This window comes from Lactuca serriola, chromosome 9 (genome assembly GCF_051521515.1).
Source record: "Lactuca serriola cultivar US96UC23 chromosome 9, Lser_US96UC23_V15, whole genome shotgun sequence".
NCBI lineage: Eukaryota > Viridiplantae > Streptophyta > Magnoliopsida > Asterales > Asteraceae > Lactuca > Lactuca serriola.
The window spans coordinates 58,897,955-58,923,127 of NC_136416.1; the positions used below are offsets into that span (position 1 = coordinate 58,897,955).

The window sequence follows — 25,173 nt, forward strand, 5'->3', positions numbered from 1 at the left end:
TCTATAAGTGTGTACGGATCATGCCGGCGCCTTCCCGTAATCATCGCTTGTACCTGAAACACATAACACAACAACTGTAAGCATAAATGCTTAGTGAGTTCCCCAAAATACTACATACCCCACATACGCCTTTCCGGGCCGTAACTCTGTAGGATCCTCCGATCCATGTGTCTCAGGGGACTTCCGTCCCAAATCCCGGTAAACCTTCCGGTCCATACCCTCTTGACCTTCCGGTCCATATCATCTTGACCTTCCGGTCCTTACCATATGTAACATACATAGCACATACATAAATATCATCTTAACCTTCTGGTCCTTATCATACATAACATACATAGCACATACATATCACATAACCGCATATAGCACATACATCATATCATACAAGACCTTCCAGTCACACATAGGTACCCTTCCAGGTACAGTATAGTGAGAAGACTCACATCAATGAAGTCGGATAAACTCTCGTGCTCGACGTCCCGACTTAGCCTCCTCCTATTATTCAAATAACATTCTGATCAGAATTCTCTCTTGATCTCATCTCTACAACTGGGTAGAAGGCTATTCTACCATACCCTAAACTCTCCTGAATCAGTCTTGACCAAAACCCTAAAGTCAACGAAAGTCAATGGTCAAACTTTGACCCGACTCGTCGAGTGCACATGGGCGACTCGGCGATTCCATGAGGGTTCTCTGAATCCTTTCAGCCTTTCTTGACTCGTCGAGTAATCCTTCCACTCGACGGGTTACACCTATCATGAATCGCGGGGCAACCCCGACTCGACTCGTCGAGTCCACTTATGGACTCGGTGAGTTTCCGCCATGCTCATACTCAAATAACCTTCTGAGGTCAGATATGTTCCTCTAATCCATAGATCTGGTCTTCTTAACCACTATAATCACGTAAAGGTCCGACCTTTATACTCATGCAATGACCATAAAGCTTCTTTGGGTGAAATAACCCCTAAAATGGCAACCTAGGGCCATAACTCAAATGGAATAGCAAAAAGCAAGATGGATGGGACTCTCTGGACCTCTTAAAGTCCATATATAAGAAGAACTCCATCTTGGGACCTTACATACTTCGAATCCAAGCCAAAAAAGGCATAAGAAAACCCTAGATTCAACTAGAACACCAAATACACGAGTTTGAGCACAAAATAGTACCTCCAGTAGCCTCCTCTGAAGATATGGGTGATAGATCTGAGCTCCTCGACCTTCCTTGTTTGTCCTCCTTCCTTTTTTCTTGCAAAACAAACCCACAAAGGTCCAATAATGGCTTCTTCTCTCCCACAAACGCTCAGGCACTATTAGGGTTTCTCTCAAGGGTCCGGTAGCCGCAAATGGTGGCTATAAGGGTCCTAAATAGGTCCCAAACCTGAGAAATTAGGGTTTCATTAAACAGCGTGGACTCGCCGAGTCCTTCATTAAATCAGACCAAAAATGTGTGATCCCACTCGACGAGTCAGAGCGCCTACTCGTTGAGTTCCCCTCATAAATTCAATATAAATACTTAACATAGAATATCTGGGAATCCGGATGTTACACTACTAATGGGCCGACATTGGTGCCTTCGACCCACTCATACTAGAAGGTAACTCACCTCAACTGTGTGTACTGAAATCGCACTCCTCGGATGGCTCGGGACTCCTCTCCCTAAAGCATAGCAAGTCCCCTAGTTAGTTATTGGGCCCAAGTATGACTCTCTTATGGAATAACTTCTAATTCATGTCCCAAGGCAAGGTTCCCTAGTCCTTGCCCTAATGGGCCTTTCCCAAAGGTCCAATCCATAAATTTAAGGACTAAGTCCATTACTTTAAACTTTAAAGCCTAATAAGGCCTAGTACCATAAATCCCAGTCCTAGGCCCAGTGGCCTTACTCCATAGTGGGCCATAAGGCCCAACAAATCCAGGCCCAAAAAACTCATTTAACCATTCTGTATGCGTACGCGCGGCGTACCTGACACTTACGCTGGTCTTGACCGCTTCGCGGAGGTTGACCCAGTACGTGCAACATACCAAGGGGTACGCCTAGCGTACTTGTCATTTTCCTTAGAACTTCCTTTGTGACTTCATCCATTAAGTCTTAACGTCCACAACACAGATCCACGTCTTTTAAGACGTCCTAAACCATAAAGTTATAAACTTTATGTCTTGCATGCATGGATGGGGGTTAAGACATGATTTAAATCCTTAAACACACGTTTTGACCATATAAAATTTGCATGGTTGTGGCTTAACCATCACGATCCGATTTTTATGGTTCTAAACACCTTCAAGAGCCAAAAAGGACAACTGATTTGGATAGAATCTTCTAAAACTCAAAGGACCTCAAGTATGGGACCAAAATGTGACATAAAACACCCCGAAACTAGATCTAAGCATGCAATGATCAAGTTTAGAACTTTATACCTCTAATGGGTTAGAAATGATGCCAAACTTCTGGATCTACAATCCTTCTCCAAGCTCTTGCTCCTCCTTCAAACTCATTCTTCTTCAAAACCACCAAAATAACACCAAAATGTTCAAAGTGAGCTCAAGATACATGCAATAAGTTAGGGTTCGAGTTTGGCGTTGAGAGGACAAGGGAGGCTAGGAGGATAAGGGTTTGGAGGGTTATAAGTTGTTTAAATAGTGGACAAACCCTAAAATTTAGGGTTTGCATTTGGTCACCCTACACCCAGCGTACGCATGGGGGCTTCCCGTTCCGCGCCACATATATTTACGTCGTGCGTACACCCTGTACCCCCAGCGTACGCTCCGCCCAAAAATTCCAATATTTCAATATTATAGCTTGAATAAAAACAACATAATACCTGATAAATCTCGGACGTTACTTGACTGGTTTTGCCCCCAGATGCTACAAACTTTGTTGCTATTATTGGCTTTCTGCATTCTACGTTGTTATTAATACATACGACAACTTTTTTCTAGATTAGTAAAGCCCTCAATGCCATGATTGGATATTAGGGTGGAATTTAAGACCATTCTCTAGATCATTAAACTCATAATTGGTTGTATATGTTGTCAGTTTTATTTTATAATTTTCTTTGTGTGGTGTACGTTGTCCAACTTTATGACTGCCAGGTTTTTATTCCTTTACAAAATTGTTATTGACATTAAAAAAAAATAAAAAAAAAACAAAAAAAAAAACAATTGTTGAGCATAGCAATCAAAAGAATAAAGAAAAATAACATAAATAATTTATGTTGTTTGGTCAATGTGACCTACGACTACAAACACGACCAATGATATCTTCTATTATTCATTTGCTTCAAGTGATACACCGAAAAACCTAATTACTATTATTTATATCTAAAAATCCTGGCAATTATTTGGCCAAGCTCATATATATACAAGAAAATCCAAAATAACAAATCAAGTCCATATTGTGGAGACAGAGCCCCCGTACTCCTCATGGGACAAGTTTTTGTCATGTAGGCCCTCATCCCATTCTAAACACTTATCCCTTCAAAATCGTCATTTGGGTTTCTTCACTTCGTTCTAGGTTAGATTATTTATCCGGGCACCAAGATCTAAGTCACACTCTAAATCTTCCTATTCTAATAAAAGAATATGTTGATTCTCCTTTTGTCATGTGTCACCCTATTAGGTTTCATAATTAATGTCATGCCACTTATCAACCTATTGATTCTTCATTTCAAATTTTAAATTTTAAATTTCCCACTTTAATTATATTAAATTAATAACATTAGAATAAAAATTAAAATAAAATTAATATAAATTATAAAGTCATGTATTTATTTAAATCAATGATTATAATTTTATATAACTAAAAAATATCTCTTAATTAATAATTTATTTAAAATAATTGATTAATAACTTTGAGTTTGTACTATAAAAGTTTAATTATTTTGTAACTGTAGTTGTCACGGGTATATGTGATTAAAACCGACATTACCCTTCTAGAACTTGGAAACGTCCCATAACATTTCATACATCATGCTTTTGGTGTCTCAGTCTACCTCTCCATATTGAATTTCTTTTGGTGTCTCAATCCGCTTCTCCATTTGAACACTTATTCCAAAAATAAACAGAATACCTATTCTTCAAAAAATTTGGATACCAATACCTTCTATGTATTCTTCTTTACCATGCAAAATAACTAAACATTCTATCAACTTGGTGTCTATTAACCCTTCACATTATTGGTATCGATGACTTGACTTTAAACTAAGAGAAAGTATATTGACCATCATCTTGAGTTTAATAAATATGTTTTCCTATTCCTTCATGCTTCAAACCACACAACAACCCCTTCTTATGGATCTGTGTCATCGTTAGGCTATAGGGAAGGGAGGTGCTAAGGATGTTACACCATCCCCTACCTTGTGCTAAGAATGAGTTGACATGGGTGTAGCGAAAGGAGAAAGTAGGGAGAAAATATGAAGGGGTGTTGTGATTGGTTGATTTGTATTTATTTATATATTTTAATTTTTTTTTCACCAAAATTAAACCTAGTGCCACCAACATCATTGTTATCCTCATTATCCCTACGCAACTAGCTACACAACCCAAAAATAACTACACTGGGATACCACAAAACACCATTGCAAACACCATCACAAACCATCCCCCCCCCCCCCCCCCCCAACCATCTTCATGTAATTATTACCATCTTCATACCTTATAATCGATTTGTTGTTTTACTTGCAATTTTGAATTCAACAAGGAAAGCTGATTGCGACCGATAAAAAGAGAGACACAAAAGTGAGGAAAGAACAAACATAGACATGGTATTTCTTTTCTTCTAACATGCTGCTCCTAAAAAGTAGGCAATTCGTGGTGCTTTATTGCTATGAGGATATATATATATATATATATATATATATATATATATATATATATATATATATATATATATATATATATATATATATATATATATATATATATATGTTCAAATGTTTTCACTATCTATTGTGTGTATGTATGACTGATTCTGGACCAATCATTTTAGTTATTTTAAGAAAGTAATTAATGTATATTAAATGCTGAAGATGTAATTAATATTCATTATATCTTCAACATGTAATATGCATTAATTACTTTCTTAAAATAACTAAAATGATTGGTCCAGAACATGCACACAATATATATATATATATATATATATATATATATATATATATATATATATATATAAAGCGATGCACCTCTGTTGAGAAAAATATAAGAACATAAACCACCCTCCCCCCCCCCCTCCAACCATCTTCATGTAATTATTACCATCTTCATACCTTATAATCGATTTGTTGTTTTACTTGCAATTTTGATTTCAACAAGGAAAGCTAATTGCGACCGATAAAAAGAGAGACACAAAAGTGAGGAAAGAACAAACATAGATATGGTATTTCTTTTCTTCTAACATGCTGCTCCTAAAAAATAGGCAATATATATATAAAGCGATGCACCTCTTGTTGAGAAAAATATAAGATCATATGTTAGATTAAAAAGATCTTTAAATATTGACTTATGAACATATGATATGTTCATATATGAACATTGGTTTATATTAATGTAAATATATTGTCTTATCATGTTCATCGTTTCTCCAAGGGGTGCTAGCCCTTCGGGTATGTTGAGTGATTCTTTTGCCGCAATCAATATTCACACACACAAAAAAAACAACTTAGAAAGAGATTAAAAGTTGTGGATCTTTCTTTTTTGCTTCTTTCTTTATTGTAGTTGATGACTCTGATTGCGTAAACCGATTGTGTTCATTTATTATGTGTTTAAAATTGTTAGAATCGATTGATACCCTCTTGTTGTGTTCATTTGCGTGATTCTGATTGCGTGAACCAAGTAAATTGATTGTGTTTATTTTTGTGAATTACGTAAATTGATTAAAATTATTATTATACATAAAGATAAAGCGATGCACCTCTTGTTGAGAAAAAAATAAGAACATATGTTGGATTAAAAAGATCTTTAAATATTGACTTATGAACATATGTTCATGTATGAACATAAGTTTATATTAATGTAAATTTAGTGTCTTATCATGTTCATTGTCTTCTCTAAGGGGTGTTAGCTCGTCGGGTATGTTGGGTGATTCTTGTTCGTGTTAGTCGATGACTCTGATTGCGTGAACCAGATAAATTGATTGTGTTCATTTGCATTATTATTATGTGTTTAAAGTTGTTAGAATCGATTGATACCCCCCCCCCCCCCCCCCCCCCAACCCCCTCCAACGGCACACATACCAAACCAAAAACCAAATTTTTAGAACTTCAAAACCAAGAAAGAAAGTTAATATAGTTATTTTTGTTGAGACTTAATTCGATTTTTTTGTTTTTGTTCGTCGGGAACGACGTTTGCACACACCTAATTAACAAAAGATGCATGTACATGTTTTTAAAACGATACCGAATTAGAATATGCAACTTTATCAAATCAAATTGTTATTATTTTAACACCAATGTATTCGCCAAATCGAGAACAACATCGGAGTTTAAAAACCATAAACAAGATACATCAATCCTATTTCCCCACAAGCCCAGATTTAATCTTCTGAATCGTAGCAACATCAGTTTTAAACGACATCGCCAACACCTGATCACTTATACTCGTATTGAATACCGAATTTGGAACTGAAACCGTCCCCGGATTAGCACTTCCAAATGCAGACACCGCCAATGCGGGTGACTTAGCATCACTATTAAACTGAAAGTGGACAAGTCCCTTAGGGAACACAAAGATGTCACCTTGTTGCAATTTTTGAGTAAACAACTTATTAGTTGTGTCTACAAACCCAACATCTAACGAACCCATGAGCACAAACAAGAGCTCAGAGGCCCTTGGGTGTGTGTGGGGTGGGTTGACTGTGTTGCTAGGGAACTGGAGGACAGCATAGGAAACACTTTGACCATTGAGAGCTGGGAACTCAGCCATGGCAGCTTTTGTCACCTTGAAAGTGGTTGGAAATGGTGCACCAACTAGGGTTCTCATTCCGGTGAATGTGAAGTAGTTGCCGCCAGGTGGGCCGAAGGAAATTGGTGGTGGAATGAAGTCTGTTAGAATGTCGGGGTCTCCTGCCATTGTTATTTGTACAATGGCAGATGAAAGTGAAAGAAATAAGAAAAATTGGAGTTTGGATGCCATTCTCGAAGCTAGAAATTACTAGAAAGGTGTCCGATTCTTGCTTCTTGAAATACAGATGTGTATAAGTGTGTGTGTATATATACATACATATTATGAGATAAACCAAAGTATATGCTTCTTGTAATTCTGTAACAAATATTTTATGTACAATCAGTTTTACTTGTCTGATTGTTTGGACGATTAGCTTGAAAACTTAGGTTATTTGGTAATTTTAAAGATTTTTAGCAGGAAATCTTGGTTACTTCGCCACATATAGCTGTCTCTTTGTTGATTAATAACCATGTTGGACGAGAATCCCAATCCATTTGTATGTTTTATTGACTTGTACAAGACGATATACATGTGGAACTCTTGTCTATAGTAGAGGACAAAATACAAATAGATAACCATAATTTTCTGTGAATCAAAAATATCAAAATTCACATAAGTAACATCCTAATGATTGCAACAAACAACCAGAATCAGATGATGAAAATACTCAAAACGACACCATTTTCTGATCAGGCAAACATGTTATTTTTCAGCAATTTATTAATAATCGCAGAAAGTGCAGGAGCACTAACACCACATTCATCACCAACAAAACAAGACTTACCTTCTTCAGCAGCTTTACATAACTTCGGATCCAAAGGCACTTTCCCAAGGAAAGGAACACCCATTTCAACACACATCCTTGCAGCACCTCCACCACTACTATCAAACACCTCACTACACGCAACCAAATCCAACAACTCCGGTGCTTTCTCCCTCATCACCTTCAAAGCCCATTCTGTAACATCATCTTGTTCTCCATTCTTCAATTGTCTCACATACTTGAAATCAGTCAAAGGTTGAGACAATCCACTCATGTTCTCCACAACACCAAGAACTGGGATTCCGACTTTCTTACAGAAACTCACCTCCTTTCTGACATCAATCAAAGAAACTTGTTGTGGAGTGGTGACAATAATGGCTCCATCAATTCCTGTTTCTTTGAGGAATTGGACGATTGAGATGTGTTCATCTGAGGTACCTGGTGGGGCGTCTACTACAAGGAAATCGAGTTCACCCCAGTAAACGTCTTTAAGGAACTGTTTGATGATTCCATTCTTGCGAGGGCCTCTCCAGATAACGGCGTCATCTGGATCTGGAAGCATGAATCCGATTGACATGACGCCAATGGAATCGACATAAACAGGGGACCAACCTAGGTTACTTTGGTGAATCTCTTGGCCTTCTAAACCGAGCATTTTTGGGATGCTTGGGCCACATATGTCGATGTCGAGTAGACCTACTTGATGATCCATAGCTGCTAGTGCGAATGAGAGTTGAGCTGAGAATGTGCTTTTGCCTACACCGCCTTTACCGGATAAAATCAGGATCTTGTGCTTTACTGTAGCCATTCGTTCTGCAATTGCTACCAAATCTATAGAAGGAAAAGGAGACTATTCGATTAGGAAAAACAAGTTTAACGAATTGAAAATCGAATATGAAGCACAACGATTAAGCTATAGACATGTGAGTCGGTATACAAAGTACAAACGAAGAGTACCTGGATCGGGGCCTTTAGGAGCAGTAGCACAAGCTTCTTGATTAGGGCAACCGGCGCAAGCATCGGATTTTCCGGCATCTTCTGCTTCTGTCCCGGGGCAATCTGAAACCGGAGCAAACAAAAATTGAATCAATTAGGTCAGAATCAATGGGAAAAGTAATTGATTGAACAATAAGGAGGTAAAAGAAGTGGTGTTAAGTGTTAACCCTACGTTCGTTGGCGTTGTCGGGGACTTCTTTGTGGTTGCCGTTCTCCATTTTCGCTAGTTTCCTCTGGTTTGCGTTTAGCAGAAGAAAGCGCGTAGATAAATGGCGGCTTTAACCTTCACGAATTCCATTTATACGCTGCCCTAACCGACCTTGGACTCGCCCGATTCAACTCGTGATTCGTCTTTTTAGAAAGAAATTTAACGGGTCAAATGATCACTAAAATAACTATACATCTTGGTAAAATAACTTGGATGAAACTTATTTTTTTATTTTTTATTTTTTAATGAAACTTATGTTAATACTTTAAAATTACATTTTACCATTTTCCAGAAAATCTTATTGTTACACAAAATAATCATTTATAATTTATGAAATTGATTAATGATCCTATTTTGCATAATAATAATTTATATTTTACAAAATTATTTGTTTTTTTTTTTAATTTACTTTGCGAAAGCAATTGCAAATTAGGTTTTTTAATAGGGGCACCATTCATAACGTAATTTGGCAAAGCTTAAAATATTTCATAAAATAAATGAATATTTTCTTATAGTTTAAAAAAAAACATTAATCATCGTTCCTGGTAAATGAAAATAATTTTATCACATGTCACTTTTTGGTATTTTTGAATAAATATTTTTTCTATTTCTTATTTTCTTATTGTTTATCTTTTTTTTAACTAACATATTATATTTATACTTCAATTAATAATTGCTTTATTTGAAAGTAACCATTAAATTACAATATTACAACTCATATATTAAATATATTTTCTTTTAAATTCAAATTTAAATAAAATTTTGTTTAAACATTCATATTTAATTTTTTTTTTGTTTTATCCGACTCATATATAACATACCGGTTTCAAACTAGTTTGGTAATATTACACCTTTGAAATTGGTATTATCCCATCAACTTTTCCCGAATTGACCCACATTAGAAATTTATTTATTTTCCCTTACCCAACAAATCCATATATACATTTGTCATAGTTAGGAAAAAAATTACTAAAAGAGTAAAGTCAGTCCTTAGAGGACCTTATTCGTAAAGCATGCATAAGTTCAGGGTATTTTCTGTAACTAACTGTTTTTAATAACAATCCTCGATAACACACAAATGCAAATTCTCAAAATCAATACCTCTTTCAGAATTTGGACGAGCGAAATTGCTAGATTTCTTCGATCTTCTCCAGCGATTTGAAGTTTATAGCGACTATGTATCATCCTTCCAGAGGTGGTGTGCGTGGTGGTCGAGATCGTAAGTTCAACCTCATCTTTTGCTTTTTAGGGTTTTGAAATCAGTTATGACCTAAGTTTAGTATATATTTCTTGTGTTTATTTGTGTATCTCCGAAAATTAGGTGAATTGTTTCTGCGAGATTACATGATGAATGTTTCTTAATCGATCTGGTATGTAGGACGTATATAATAGGATGAATGTTTGGGAATTTGTTCGTCTTTCGAAATCATTCGACACTACAAAGAAGGGTTATTGCAAAATTGTTTATCCCAGGCTTTGCGAAATAAGCAAATAGGCTGATATATGGATGGATTTGTGGGAAAGTAGTAAACTAAGATGTTCATCCCATAGAATAAGAATCTTCTAAAACTTATATTAACAAGATTCATGTTACTAATATGCAGAATTCAACTGGGATGATGTGAAGGTTGATAAATATAGAGAAAACTATATTGGTCACAGTCTCAAGGCTCCTGTAGGAAGATGGCAGAAAGGTTAGTCTTTCATTCTTTAGTTGTAGTGATGAAAAATAGACAAATAGACCTTTTTAGGGATTTCCATTATAATATATACATGTAACCTTGAACAACAGGAAAGGATCTACACTGGTATTCTAGAGATAAAAAGTCAAAACAAGCAGACATGGAAGCTGCTAAAGAAGAGATAAGAAGGATCAAGGAAGAAGAAGAGCAGGCTATGAGGGAGGCTTTAGGTTTAGCTCCAAAGCGTTCTTCAAAACCTCAAACTAATAGACTTGATAAACATGAATTTTCTGAACTTGTGAAGAGAGGGTCTACTGCTGAAGATTTGGGAGCAGGTCATGCTGAGGCTGCTCATGTTCAAGGTCTTGGTTTTGCCAAGTAAGTTTTGTTAGAATGAATGAATTTGTCTAAAATGTCAATTCTTGCAAAGATTAGTGTGCTATTTGTGTTGTTAGGGTTGTAAAGCTTTAACATTTCTTTGAAATTGTACTACAGGGCACCTAAAGCATGGGAAGAGTCAAGTTCTTTGCAGCCTGTGGTGACAATGGAGGCACCCAAAAATGTAAATGTAAATGCAAATGTGTCTGAAACCCCATCTGCAAATAAAGATTCAAAGGAAGATTCTGAAGATGAGAGCAGCAAGAAGAAAAGAAGACGTGAAGAAAAGAAAAAAGAAAAGCATGAAAGAAGAGAAGAAAGGAAACATGAAAAGTATGAAAAGAGAGATGAGAGGAAACATGAGAGGAGAGAGAAAAGACGTGGTGATGATGATGATGATGACAGGAGACACAAGAGAGACAAGGGGAAGAGACGCCATGATTGTGATTAATTTTGGTTTGTGAATCATATCACTTCTCTCTTGATGATTATCCACATCTATGTTTGTCATATTTGCTATGAAACGCTTTGTTTATTGAGATTTGATCTTAAAAGTGTATCTTTTTTGTAGGACTGAAGTATTGAACCAAGTACTTTACTATCTATCTATGTATATGGTCACAAATGGGTTTTAACTAATTCACCAAACATGACGAATGTGATGAAGAACAACAGATAAAAAGATAAGTTTGACTATGGAAATTACACATTTAAACTGCTAAAATCTTGGGTATTTTTGTAAAGAAAACATACTTTTTGAAGTTTTTTTGTTGTATAAATCTTCAGAGAGCATTTTCACAGAAAAAAAATATTGTTAAAATAAAGTCTTATATCAAGAGATTTTACAAAAACTATGTTAAAGAAAAAAAAAATGTCTTGTATATGCGCCGTTATGCAGATTTCCTAGCTCATTAGACCATTTGCTAATTACGTAGGTAGGCTCAACGAACTTAGTAGCTACTTTTAGAAAAATCCATAAAAAAAAAAAATTGGAAAAGAAAGTTTTTTAACAATGGTTTTCGAGCTAGCTGTTCAAAGTCACCATACAGATGAACCTTTATAGCCACAAAGACTGAGTAGTATCAAGATTTGAACACAGTCAACTATCCATCATATTTTCTATCGGGCTAGCTGTTCAGAAATCAGTATACAGATGAAACCTTTATAGCCACAAGGACTGAGTAGTATCAGGATTTGAACACAGTCAGTTATCCACCATATTTTCTATCGGGCTAGCTATCCATAAGTCAATATACAGATGAAGCTTTATAGCCACAACGACCGAGCAGTATCAGGATTTGAACACAGTCAGTTATCCACCATATTTTCTATCGGGCTAGCTGTTCAGAAGTCAATATACAGATGAAGCTTTATAGCCACAATGACCGAGCAGTATCAAGATTTGAACACAGTCAGTTATCTACCATATTTTCTATCGGGCTAGCTGTTCAGAAGTCACTATACAAATGAACATTTATAGCCACAAGAATGAATACAATCAGTTATCCACCATATTTGCTATCGGGCTAGCTGTTCAGAAGTCACTATACAGATGAACCTTTATAGTCACAAGGACTTAATAGTATCGGGATTTGAACATAGTCAGTTATCCTCCATATTTTCTACATGTTTTACAAAGCACAACTTGAAAAATGCGTAAGTGGATTACTTAGATTTGTTTATTATAAAGATCAAACAAACTCTTAGGTTGCGTAAGACACATAAGACATGACTTAATAAAGTGTTATTTTCAAGAAATCTATCTTTCAGTCAATAGCCTTAAATGTTCGATCTTTCATTTCAATAAGTAGTCAGTTTAGCAGTACTCAGTTGTCTCCTTAATTACCAAAATACCAATTCAACCTTAAATATAAAAAACAGATAACTTCACATAAATAAGTAACATCATTACATTAACTTGAAGGACACAAATAAATACATACTTTTTGTTCTAAGGACCAAAATAAGTTTATTATGGAAACCAATTGAGTTTAAACTTTAAAGTGATGAAGAGCTTAATGGGCTTTAAGGCCCACAACAGAGGGTGCAACACCCCTTGTCGTTTTCACATAGTTAACATAATCACTGTAGTGCATAGTGAACAACGTGCTCTGATAACGAGTCAGTCGAATACGATTCCTCACTGAGTCATTAATCGCACCATTGTAACCAGCTTTCTTCATCAAAGAATCAATTGCTTCAATTATTGTCCAACCTAATTAACAAAAAAAAAAACACCAAAAACCAATCAATTATATTGTTTAATTACACAAATCATACAGATTAAAGAAACAAGTCAAAACATATAAGATTAGGTTTGGTTGATACACCAACATTTTTTAAGTAAATTACAAATTTGGTTCCTGTAATTTACTTAAAATCACAAGTTTGGCCCAATTTCTAAAATCTTCCCAAAGCCGTTAAGTTTGCATTTCGTTTCAGATTTAGTCCCTTTGACAACAAAATGCAAGTCTTAAAAGAAATAAAATTGGACAAAACTTGCGGTTTTGAGTAAAGTATAGAGACCAAATTTGTAATTTTCCCTTTTCTAAAATAAAAAATATGAGTAGAAAAACTATAGTCAAGATCCGGTATTTTATCATGAAACACTTGAGTATGCTATGAGTGATATTTTAAACCATATGACTTGTTTCTTTGTTAGATAAATTTTACAATTTTAACCCTTTAAAAACCCAAATTGGCAAAATATAACCTTCTTGAGCTGCCACTTCAGGTAGGTATGTGGCACTTCGCTTTGTGTTATAATCTGGATCAGTAAACTCGATAATTATACCATGTTTTCCTACCTGCAAAATAACATACATGGATACTTACTTTAAATCATTTAATGTAACTTTTTTTTACAATTTTTTTATATAAAAATTAAAACATACCTCCCAATCGAGATAATTAGCAGCATTTTCATAATTAGCAAGAATTGAAACTGTACATTGCAATAATGGCAACTCTTTAGCTTGTATGGGAGGGAATCGATGATCCCTCAAAGCACTAGAAAAAACAAACACAAAAATATTCAGTAAATATAAATAAATAAATAAGTGAAGTAAATTAGTAAAAACGTAAATTACATTGCTATTTCCTGCAACTTGAGCAATTCGATAACCCCAGTACTCCCTACATTTTCTATTCTTGTTTAATTTCAGTTTTGAATGCCAAAATGTAATTAACAAGAAAAATTACAGCAACACCTTAATGAGCAAATAGGTCAATTTGAAAAAGAACATTTCGAAAAAAGAAGACTTTGCATTATTTAAGGCAATCAAGTTAGAAAGCGTTCATTTTTTTGGGACAAAAGGAGCACTGTTTATTCTTGTGAAGTTTTAATAAAGATTCTTTTTCAAATACATCACAGTTTTTTGCACCTTTGTGATGTAATTATCGATTTTTTCCTAAAGAAAACTAGTAAATTCAACATTTGGTGACAGAAACTAGTAAAATTTAGATGGGAAATAGTATATAGTAGGGTTAGTGTCATAAACTAGTAAAGTCAAGTAATTTCTTTTTCACAGACCCTTTCTTTTTTGGGTTTTAATGGTGTTTTGCAAAATAAAAAACAAATTTGTTGATTTATGATATTTTAAGTGCATAATAGAGTACTAACCTTGTTAAAGCATAATCCTTGAAACCATTTACTATGCCACGAGGTGCAAGAGTCCCTATGCATCCACGTAAACGAGGTTCATAACCATTCACCACTTTCTTCCATGTCACAAACAATGGGCTGAAATCACAAACAAACCTTATTATGATTTGCACACAATTATCCAATTTTGATCCTTTCAAGTTGCAATAATCACTTTGAAAACACACATTCAAACACCCTTTAGCATAAAGAAGTAGCAATAGCACAACTGATTATAGATATATATATAAAGAGAGTGAGAGTAATACTGTTGACCCTCATCGAAAGCAGGAGGAGGGACTTCTTCGCCATTGTAATGCGCCACCAGGGTATCGAAGCAATACACGACCATCTCCCTATTTGCCGACACCATTCTTTCCTGTGTTTCCTCTGATTTATTTATTAAATTCCCAATGATAGAAAGAGGGATTAGGGTTTTGAACGATGTATAATCGCGCACCAATTCCGATTATGAAATTATGTAGGTATCAACTTATATAATCGGTTGAAAGAATCCTTCAAAGAGGGGTTTCGTATAACTATAAATCTCAAACGGGTGTTGCTTGAAATCGCTTAAAATCCGCTGAAACAACACCGCCTGAGGAGGAAGAAACCCAATCAAACTCTCTTTTTTTGTTTTAAAAAGGTGGGAATCATTGGGAAGATGAGGAAAGTAGGTGTATATGTTTTTGTAATTGCAACAGGAAGGCTTCTTTTTTCTTTTTTGTGAGAATTGCATTTAAGTCCTCCAATAATCATTGTTAATATATCTTACACTTTGAAATATTTAGTTAAAAAAAAATTATAAACTAAAAATTATATAGTGAAAGAAAAAATTGTCTAAACATTTTAACAAAAAGCCAAAATAATTGTTTAGTTCGAGATTTTTAAAAACATAATTCTTTTTGCAACTCCTTTTGTATTTTTCTCTAGATCAGGTGGAGTGGGTGCAGGTCGTACTCCCTTTGCCACATAAGCACAAACACCACCCTCTGGGTGCGGTCCAGGTGCGGCTGAGGTTCCGATGCGGCTTTCGGAGGGAGCGGTTCTTGCTTGATTTTGATTGGCCATCCCATTTTGACCGTTGCAAACAGTCATAATTTGGGTTTTTAATTTTTTTTTCTTTTAACCTTTAACATCTACTTAAACCTCTCAACCTTTCATTTTTTTAATCTTTCTACTACATTACCTTTCAAAAAAACCAAAAAATGTCTTTGTCCGATTCTTCTGAAGAATTTAATGTTATGTTTGATGTTTTTGTCGTTGCTGCTAAATTTGCGGAACAAACGTATGAAACAGCATGCAGTAGGGCATCCGACAGTGCTGAACAGAGAACTCAAAGGTTTAATTTTAGAAACCGTGAAGATGCAAACCAACGTTTGATACAAGACTACTTTCAAGAAAATACAACTTTTCAAGGATACTACTTTAGAAGGCGCTTCAGAATGTTCAAACCATTGTACGAACATATAGTCGAAGATCTAACGAGGGAGTGTGATTTTTTCGAGCAACGGCTCGATGCTAGAGGTATACCCGACTTCACCCCTTTACAAAAATACACAGCTGCATTTCGTTAATTAGCATATGGCATCCCTCCTGATGCGTTAGACGAGAGTTTTAGGATGTTAGTTAGGACTGCCTGAGATAGTCTACACTATTTTTGCAAAACTATTATTTGGTTTTATGATCCAAAATATTTACGTAAGCCTATGCGCGATGACATCATGAAATTGCAATCTCATCATGTTAGCGTACATGACTTTCATGGAATGTTAGGAAGTTTAGATTGTCTACATTGGGCATGGGAAAATTGCACTACCTCACACCATGGTCAATTTACCCAAGGTGATCATGGGCATCCAACGATCATACTTGAAGCGGTGGCATCACATGATAGTTAGTGCTCTAATTGAGTGAGTCGTGGATCATAAATGATGAGTGTAGCTTAATTTAGTTGATCTGTGGATTTGACATGTATTTTTTGATTCTCTTGGATCTCTTAACGACATTAACGTTCTTAATCGTTCGCCTATATTTAACAACATATACGACGAATCTGCACCAGATTCTTCTTTCCAATTTAGTTCAGGGGTTTCGCCCCTAAATAACAGTATACTTTCAACAATGACAAAATCAAACAAATATGCACTCCACACCATACTAATTTGTTCGATAATTGTCAAAGTGACATTGATCAACAAATTAACCCCATTACACTTAAATAATATTAGTGATATAAAATCACCAACAATTCCTAATTCTCAATCTTAATGTTTCTCGATACAACTTTCACCTGAGCAATTGAATTCTAATTCAGTTATTTAAAATTAATTAACTTGAAATTTTTAAAATTCATTATTGTGTTTAATTTAATTTAGTTTTAGAAAAAGGTTAACATTCACTTATGGATTAAAACTTCAAGCTTGGATATTACACGTAGGAAGCAGTGCAAAAATATGTCTCGATACCACTAGAACATATTGTTACATATATCTTTATAATTTTAATGCATCCATATATTAGTGCCTTAATCATTATATTATAAACATTGAGGCGCATTTCCATTACAACTATAGGTAGATTAATCCTTATAAAAAAAATTCTCATGCAACGATACAAATGTATAGAAAGAATTCACTAAAAAATAACCAATGCTAGAGAGCTTTTTAAACGGTTTGTTTCCATTCCCTACAATTAAATTAAAAACAATAATAAACAAACAATATTAGAAACTAGTTTAAGAGTAGATTTTCCGTTTATATATATATATATATATATATATATATATATATATATATATATATATATATATATATATATATATATATATATATATATATATATATATATATATATATATATATATATATATATATATATATAGTAAATGACACAAAAAACACTCTTTTTACACAGAAATTCGATTTTGACACCGTGTTTTTTTTTTTTGTGTCAATTTTGATACTGTGTTTTCAAATTTGTTACAATTCTGACCACTTGACCGGTTAACCAGGTTGCATGCTGACGTGGCATGATGACGTGTCAGTTTTGATGACGTGACATGCTGACATGATATGCTGACGTGTCAAAATTGAATTTTTTTTCTCACAAAAAACATTAAGTTTTCATTTTTTTCGATTTTGACACTACGTTTAATTTTTTCTTTCAACTTTGACACTATGTTTTTTTGTTCCAAATCGAACATCATTTTTTCCAATTTTGTTCAATGTTGACAATTTTCTATTTGAAACCGTATAAATATTTTTTTAATACATTTAAACCGTATAAATATGTTTTTTTTTTCATTTAAAAACCATAGTTTTTTATAAATACATTTTTTTACACTCAAACCATATTTTTATGTATAAATATGTATTAGCTATATAAAAATTGTATTTTATATTAATATGCAACTTTAAAATGTGTTAGGAGGTTTATAGGCATGTAGTTGATCAAAATTTGGATATTAAGTTTGCAACCCATCAAATTTTTACATCTTATTAGAAGCTTATGGTTAGTTTGATTCTCATGATATAACTAATGCTTTGAATGTAAGAAAAAAAAACATCTTGTATTTAAATAAAAATGTGGTTTTCAAACGAAAAAAATATGTTTATACGGTTTAAAATGTAATAAAAAAATATATTTATACGGTTTCAAATGGAAAATAGACAAAATTGAAAAAAATTTGATAAATGGTGCTCTATTGGAACAAAAAAAACATAGTGTCAAAATTGAAATAAAAAATTAAACTTAGTGTCAAAATCGAAAAAAAGTGAAAACTTAGTGTTTTTTGTGAAAAAAAAAATCAATTTTGACACGTCAGCATATCATGTCAGTATTCCACGTCATCAAAACTGACACGTCATCATGCCACGTCAGCATGTAACCTGGTTAACCGGTCAAGTGGTCAGAATTGTAACAAATTGGAAAACACGGTGTCAAAATTGACACAAAAAATAACACGGTGTCAAAATCAAATTTCTGTGTAAAAATAGTGTTTTTTGTGTCGTTTACTCATATATATATATATATATATATATATATATATATATATATATATATATATATATATATATATATATATATATATATATATGTAACGACCCAAAATTTCATATCCAAAAATTTCATTTATAAAACATTACATAGACAACATTAACAATTAAAACATTGTTTAGTTGAACCACTTCACATTGAAACCAAATTGAAAACCACAACATTTGATCAACCAAAATATCAGAGTATCAATCCCAGAATAAACTCATAACTACGGAAACGAGAGAGTGTGTGACATGCTGCTACCGTGCCGGCTCCTTTCCCCTAGCTGAGGAGGTACCTGAAACCATAACTGAAAACCGTAAGCACGAAGCTTAGTGAGTTCCCCCATAATACCTCATACCATGCAAGCATATAACAAACAACGTTCAGCTAGGAGTTACGGGCCTCGCCCACACTCGGGAAGATACGGGCCCTGCCCACACTTCGCTAGCCGGGAGATACGGGCCTCGCCCACACTTGTGAAGATACGGGCCCTGCCCACACTTCGCTAGTCGGGAGATACGGGCCTCGCCCACACTCCATTCTCGGAGAGATACGGGCCCTGCCCACACTCAACCGCTAACCCATAATATACAAGTATCACACAGACAACAAGTATAAGCAACTCTATCATATTGGCACATATATCATACTTGACTAAACCCAGAGATACGGGCTCGGCCCACATTCCAGTACTAACATCTCGTCTACACGGGTCGGACTTGGTGCCTTAGACCCGCTCCTACTGGAAAGGAAACTCACCTTGAAATAACTGCTGGTCTGTGTGGGAATTGATCACCTACTGCTGCTGCTGCTCCGAAAATACTCAATCAAACACTGCTAACTGTCCTTTGGGTAAAATGACCATTTTACCCCTAATCATGTCATAAGTCAAATTCAGAGTCAACTTTCAGTTGACCCGACTCGCCGAGTTGGCTCTCCAACTCACCGAGTCCCTATCCAATCGATTGTCCTGGATCCCGTCCCTACTCGTCGAGTTAGGCGTTGATTCGACGAGTTCTTCTTCTAAACTGAGGTTCAAGTCCTTCATCCTACTCGCCGAGTTGTATGAACAACTCGTCGAGTTCATCTTCATCCGATGAACACTTATGCTAAGACTCGCCGAGTTGTATGAATAGCTCGCCGAGTTCATCTTCATCCGAAGAACACTTATGCTGCGACTCGCCGAGTTGTATGAACAACTCGCCGAGTCTGTTCTTGATCTAAGGAGATTGCCTTGAACTCGCCGAGTCAGGGCATTGACTCGCCGAGTTCCTCCATGGATGAGTTCAGCTTCCGACTCACTGAGTCACACCCCGTGACTCACTGCTCACACTCGACACTACGAAAAGGGGACAAACTCGGAGACTCGCGAACCGACTCGCCGATTCAGATGAACGACTCGCCGAGTCGTTACCATGCAATTACTATATGGTCGATTCTGCTTGAATCCAGCTCATGCCATACATAGATCCGTGATCCTGGGGCTTGATTAACACGTAAAGTTTCCAACTTTACGTGTAAATAGACAACCATGAGGGTTTTAAGGTCCAAAATGCACCAAAAGGGGTAGATCTAGGGCTTTCATGCAATATGGTTCCAAAAGACAGTAGATCTGAGCTCCTGGAGCTCAACCATGCCTAGATCTAAAGGTCAATCAGCTTATTACAAACCCTCAAACATACACAAGCTTGGAAATGGTTCAAAGAGGACTTTAATGGAGCTATAAGGGACAATAAGCTTAAAAACAGAGGGGAAACGAGCTATACCTCAGGGGAAACGTTGGAATGACACAGAGATGCTTGACCTCCTTCTCCTCTTCTTGATTCACTCTTCTTTCTCCTTAAAAACCTCAAGAACACCACAAAAAACACTTCAAACTCACAAGGAAACAAGGCTTGAAAGAGGTATAGGGCTCTGAGGGTGAATGGGGGTGAGATTGGGGCGGAATGAGAGTTTAAATAGGGTACAAACCCCTGAAACTTAGGGTTTCATCCAACAGCGGTGACTCGCTGAGTACAGGATATGGACTCGCCGAGTCGCCAACTTAAACTTGTCCCGGGTCCCGTCTCTACTCGGCGAGTCGGACCTATGACTCGCCGAGTCCAAGGCTAAAAATGGAAAAATACTCAATTAAGATTTACGTACCAAGAACCAGGTGCTACAAATCTCCCCCACTTATTTTAGACTTCATCCTCGAAGTCTGTTGCTCGATCTTGAAACAGCTCGGGGTAATGCTCCATCATCTCTTCCACCAGCTCCCAAGTCCACTCCGAACCCTTGCGATGCTGCCATTGCACCTTCACTAGCTCCACCTTTTTGTTCCTCAAATCCTTCGACTTCCTGTCGAGGATTGCGACTGGGCGCTCAATGTAATTTAGGCTGTCGTCAACCTGTATATCCTCTAATTTCAACAAATATCTAAAATGTGTTATATATATATATATATATATATATATATATATATATATATATATATATATATATATATATATATATATATATATATATATATATATATATATATATCGATTCATTTGAAATGCAAAAGATGTAAAATATATAAAACCAAAGATGGTTTAACAAATTATTTCCATACAATCTATGTTATATGTCAAATCACCATATTTGTTTATATCACTGGCTTTTTCAGCAGACATTATTTACGAAATATAACATTGCGAGACCATAACAAGCTAACTCTTATGAAATATATAGTTTTTGGTCGTGGATTCGCAAGTTGTATGGTTGTTTTTCAATAAAAGAAGTTTACATGGTTGTTCTATGTATATTGGGTCTCCCAACATGGTCATTTTAATGAATATCTCATTTAAAATTAGTTCATGTGATTACGATATTGCTCTTAACTTATTAAAGTTCAAATTCATTGCTTATAACTGGTTAATCAATTAATTTCAAACTAGATTATTTCTTTAAGATTTAACACAATTCATCAGTAAAGGTAAATTTTTTTATTATTGTTTACAAGGTCAAGTATACGTTGATACATGAACATATAGGTCTTAGATCGTTGTGAGAAGATTAAGTTACTAGTGGACACGAATGAAAACCTTCATGTATGGCCAACTACTTGTCAAGGCTTTAAATGTTGAATGTTTTCTTGAAGGTTGGTATTTCTTGAACTATGTTAATTTCTAGATTTTTTTATACACATTATATGTATTAAAATTACGTTTCTTGTTTCTTGTATATGGAATCAATATAAAGATTATCTCCAATAGCAAATCTATTCTTTTTTCATGTCTTGTACTTTTCTTGTTTCTTGTATATGGAATCAATATAAAGATGATCTCCAATAACAAATCTATTCTTTTTTCATGTCTTGTATATAGAATCAACAAAAAGCTGATCTCCAATAACCAATCTATCTTTTTTAAACCGGTGAATCTAATATTGTTTCATGTTCATTATCTCACTATATCAAAACATCCTAAAAACAATTCAATGATAAGATCTTTATAATGTCACAATCAATCCAACTACGAATCATTCATTGCATAGCCCTCGGTTATATTAAATATGATGAAGAAAAACTAAAGTAATTTGAATATAAGTACAACACAAATAAATAAGACTCGTTTCGATTAGGGAAAGAAAGAGGTAAGTCATAAACAATCAAGAATCTACCCAAAGGTAAGGAGACAATTTTCATTGACGACGTCGGATATAAAAAACACTAGCCCACAATTGATGATCTCTTAGATATGAAAGTTAACTATGCGGTGTGGATAAATAAAGAAGTATATACTAGCAAAAAGAAAATATTGAACGTAAAGACGAATAAGATAAATTGGGAAATACTATAATGGAAAACAAAAATACCGAAAAGAAAACTAAGACCTAGAAGGCTAGAACCCTCTTATGCTACTACATTACCCTAATTTTAAGCATTCACACTCTCTTATCTAAGCTCATATTATTGGTAAGATTTAACTCCTTCAAGTCCAACCTTTTTTTTATTTTATCACTTCCTATTATATGTCCTCTTTTCTTTGCACCATCGGTTGTGACCGTCTTCACCCTCATAACCACAACCATCAGTTAATTCTCTTTCTCTTTGGCGATGTTTGGACCACCACAATCTTCTTTCCTTTAATTATCTTGTCCAAGAGTATTCTACCATATCCCTTGCCACATCCTTTCATGACTTCCATCTTCCTATTACTATCCTTCTTAAAACATATGAATCTATAAACAAAGTTGGCCTTAAGAACCACCCTATAGAAATTCCCTTCGGTTTCAAAGACACCATCTTGTCACATAAAACTTATATGACCTCCTTCCATTTTAACTAAGTCACATTTATATGGTGTTTAATGTGAGACTCAACATCCCCTTCCTTATGAATCATAGACCACAAGTACTTGAAACTTTTATTTAGGTTTAGAACTTGCTCACCATTGCACACTTCTACTCCATCATTTCGCGCCCTGCTAAAAATGTGTTGATTTGTAAGCCTTTTCTTCCAGCATTGCCCTCCAAATATCCAACGTAGCATTTAGATTAGTCCTAGTCTCTACCACCAAAATAATGTTTTTGGCAAAAAAAACATAAACCAAGTCACCTCTTCCCAAATCTCATAAAAAAATCTCACCCATAAGTAAAGATACTATAAAGGATAATAACAAATAGGATATAATCAAGATTCAATGCATATTATGAGATTAAACATTAAACAAAATAAAAGCACCGACGTTTTATTTATTCGGTCCTAACAACCGTTAAAAACAGTTAAAAGTTACCGACACTTGAATTTGTTACTTACATATGTGAGTTATTTTCATCAAGCACCCATTTTCCTTCTAACCATATATACGACACTAAGTGTGTAATTTTTAAGCTTTTGGAAATAAAACATCATAATAGGTAACAACCTCCTTACACTTGCCTCCTTAGACGAAGAATGGTCTTCAAAGATTGATTTGTCTAGTGGCATATTGGTAAATATTGCTTGAACTTCAGACCTTTCTCGATAGATCGAATGGTTTTTGAATTTAGGACTCATATCTGTAGCAGCATCTTGGTTCTTCAACACATCTTTCAAACTAGTGTAGGTGTGTCTTGACATGTCCAAATAAAGAAGAAAAACTTTAATAAAAAAATAAGGTTTTGCGAAAGGTTGTCAAAGTGGTTGTATTTATAAGTAGATATAAGAATTTGTTTGAAGACATGATAAAAATAGATGTGTAAACATGTGACAAAAGGAATCTTTCGTTTCAGGAATAATGTGATACTAAGCCTTCCTAATGTTATTGATAATGATTTCTATGTGTACGTGCTACATAATGTGTGCATTTGTTAAAGTAAATTAAATGTTATATGTTCCTAAGACCTCCTTTGTTAAGCAACACAAAACATGATGTTTTGTACTGTTTCAGTTTCAGCGAGACTCTAATTGATACATGTGTCAATGAAATACAAATTATAATTTTTGTTTTTGTTTTATCACATTTTAAAAGGTGGAACAAGATGGGATATGGACCCTTTTGATTTTTCATCAATACAAAAGACATAAATACCCTTTTCATCCTCATCGTTCAAAAGTTTTGTCTCATGTAAGAGACACCCTCTAAATTTTGATTGTTCATGTGTATGTTAATATGCTATAATTATATATAGTGGATGACTTGTGGAATAATGTGAAGTGAAATAGAACTCATGTGTTCCTTGAGTTTGTTTGTCGTGATTTTTGTTCATATGTAATCATGAGTTGAATCCGTTGTGTAGTTGTGTGGTGAAGAAAAGTTAAAATAGTTACTTTGTTATAAAGAAGAGCTGAATATAAACAAATATAAAAAGAAGAGCATATGTATCGACCGTTACATTTGTCACTAAATTAATGTGTACTTTTTTCCTGAAATGGCACAATCATTTCAAAAAAGAGAAAAAAAGTAATTTTTATATAAATTATTTGAATTTTCACTATTTTATATGTGAATCGACCAACTAATGTATAAATAAAAATATGGATTTATGTTAAATGTTAATCACACAATAGTTACCGAGATCACATGCTAATCACAACGATATACATAATATGGAAAGTTAGTGATTACGTGTTGCATGCTCATATAATAAGCATGAAATGTAATTATAATTAAAAGACAAGAAATAAGTGTACATTACACATGAACAGATTACTCTAGTGACTGAACGAACGTGTAATTTTAGAATCATAATTACAGCATCAACAAGTGAAAATATATAGTTGGTTTTAATAAAGTGATTAAGTTTTAAAGATACTTTAATAGTTTAAACAATTATTTTCAAAATAAAACAGTGATAGAGCTAGGACGAAATGTCATGGGTAGCATACGTAAATTTACGGGGTAGCATACCGAAAACATTACACTACACCACAAATATTCTCAAAAAAATTTCACTGGGTTTGAAAATTTAAGGGGTATCATGGGCTATCCCAGACACCTACATAGATCCTCCCCTAAAATAAAGTTTGTTGTATATTTCAAAATTTTCATGAAATTTAACTGTTTTGATCATAAAT

The 25,173-nt window shown here is 34.6% G+C and overlaps 4 protein-coding genes across 5 annotated transcripts; 1 reads left to right on the forward strand and 3 right to left on the reverse strand.

Moving 5' to 3' along the window:
* Positions 1–6,408: 6,408 nt before the first annotated feature.
* Positions 6,409–7,252, reverse strand: LOC145073087 (germin-like protein 9-3). The gene has a single exon (XM_079019638.1). The coding sequence runs from the start codon at positions 7,123–7,125 to the stop codon at positions 6,505–6,507; it is 621 nt and encodes a 206-aa protein (XP_078875764.1). The 5' UTR covers positions 7,126–7,252; the 3' UTR covers positions 6,409–6,504.
* Positions 7,253–7,408: 156 nt separating this feature from the next.
* NBP35 (nucleotide binding protein 35) lies at positions 7,409–9,027 on the reverse strand. The gene is made up of 3 exons (XM_079019637.1): positions 8,868–9,027; positions 8,657–8,758; positions 7,409–8,530 (listed from the first exon to the last, which is right to left on the reverse strand). Exons 1-3 carry the CDS (start codon positions 8,911–8,913, stop codon positions 7,626–7,628), a joined length of 1,053 nt encoding a protein of 350 aa, XP_078875763.1. The 5' UTR covers positions 8,914–9,027; the 3' UTR covers positions 7,409–7,625.
* A 936-nt stretch (positions 9,028–9,963) lies between these two features.
* Positions 9,964–11,588, forward strand: LOC145072464 (leukocyte immunoglobulin-like receptor family A protein). 2 transcript variants are annotated; one of them, XM_079018888.1, is made up of 5 exons: positions 9,964–10,122; positions 10,508–10,597; positions 10,696–10,963; positions 11,081–11,419; positions 11,535–11,588. In XM_079018888.1, the coding sequence occupies exons 1-4, from the start codon at positions 10,080–10,082 to the stop codon at positions 11,412–11,414; spliced, it is 735 nt and encodes a 244-aa protein (XP_078875014.1). In that variant the 5' UTR covers positions 9,964–10,079; the 3' UTR covers positions 11,415–11,419; positions 11,535–11,588. The 2 variants fall into 2 exon arrangements, with proteins under 2 accessions (XP_078875014.1, XP_078875013.1); XM_079018887.1 differs by lacking the exon at positions 11,535–11,588 and having other exon boundaries at positions 11,081–11,533.
* A 1,244-nt stretch (positions 11,589–12,832) lies between these two features.
* On the reverse strand, positions 12,833–15,275 carry LOC145072466 (uncharacterized protein At2g38710-like). The gene is made up of 5 exons (XM_079018889.1): positions 14,876–15,275; positions 14,586–14,705; positions 13,858–13,972; positions 13,677–13,770; positions 12,833–13,178 (listed from the first exon to the last, which is right to left on the reverse strand). Exons 1-5 carry the CDS (start codon positions 14,977–14,979, stop codon positions 12,979–12,981), a joined length of 633 nt encoding a protein of 210 aa, XP_078875015.1. The 5' UTR covers positions 14,980–15,275; the 3' UTR covers positions 12,833–12,978.
* Positions 15,276–25,173: the final 9,898 nt, after the last annotated feature.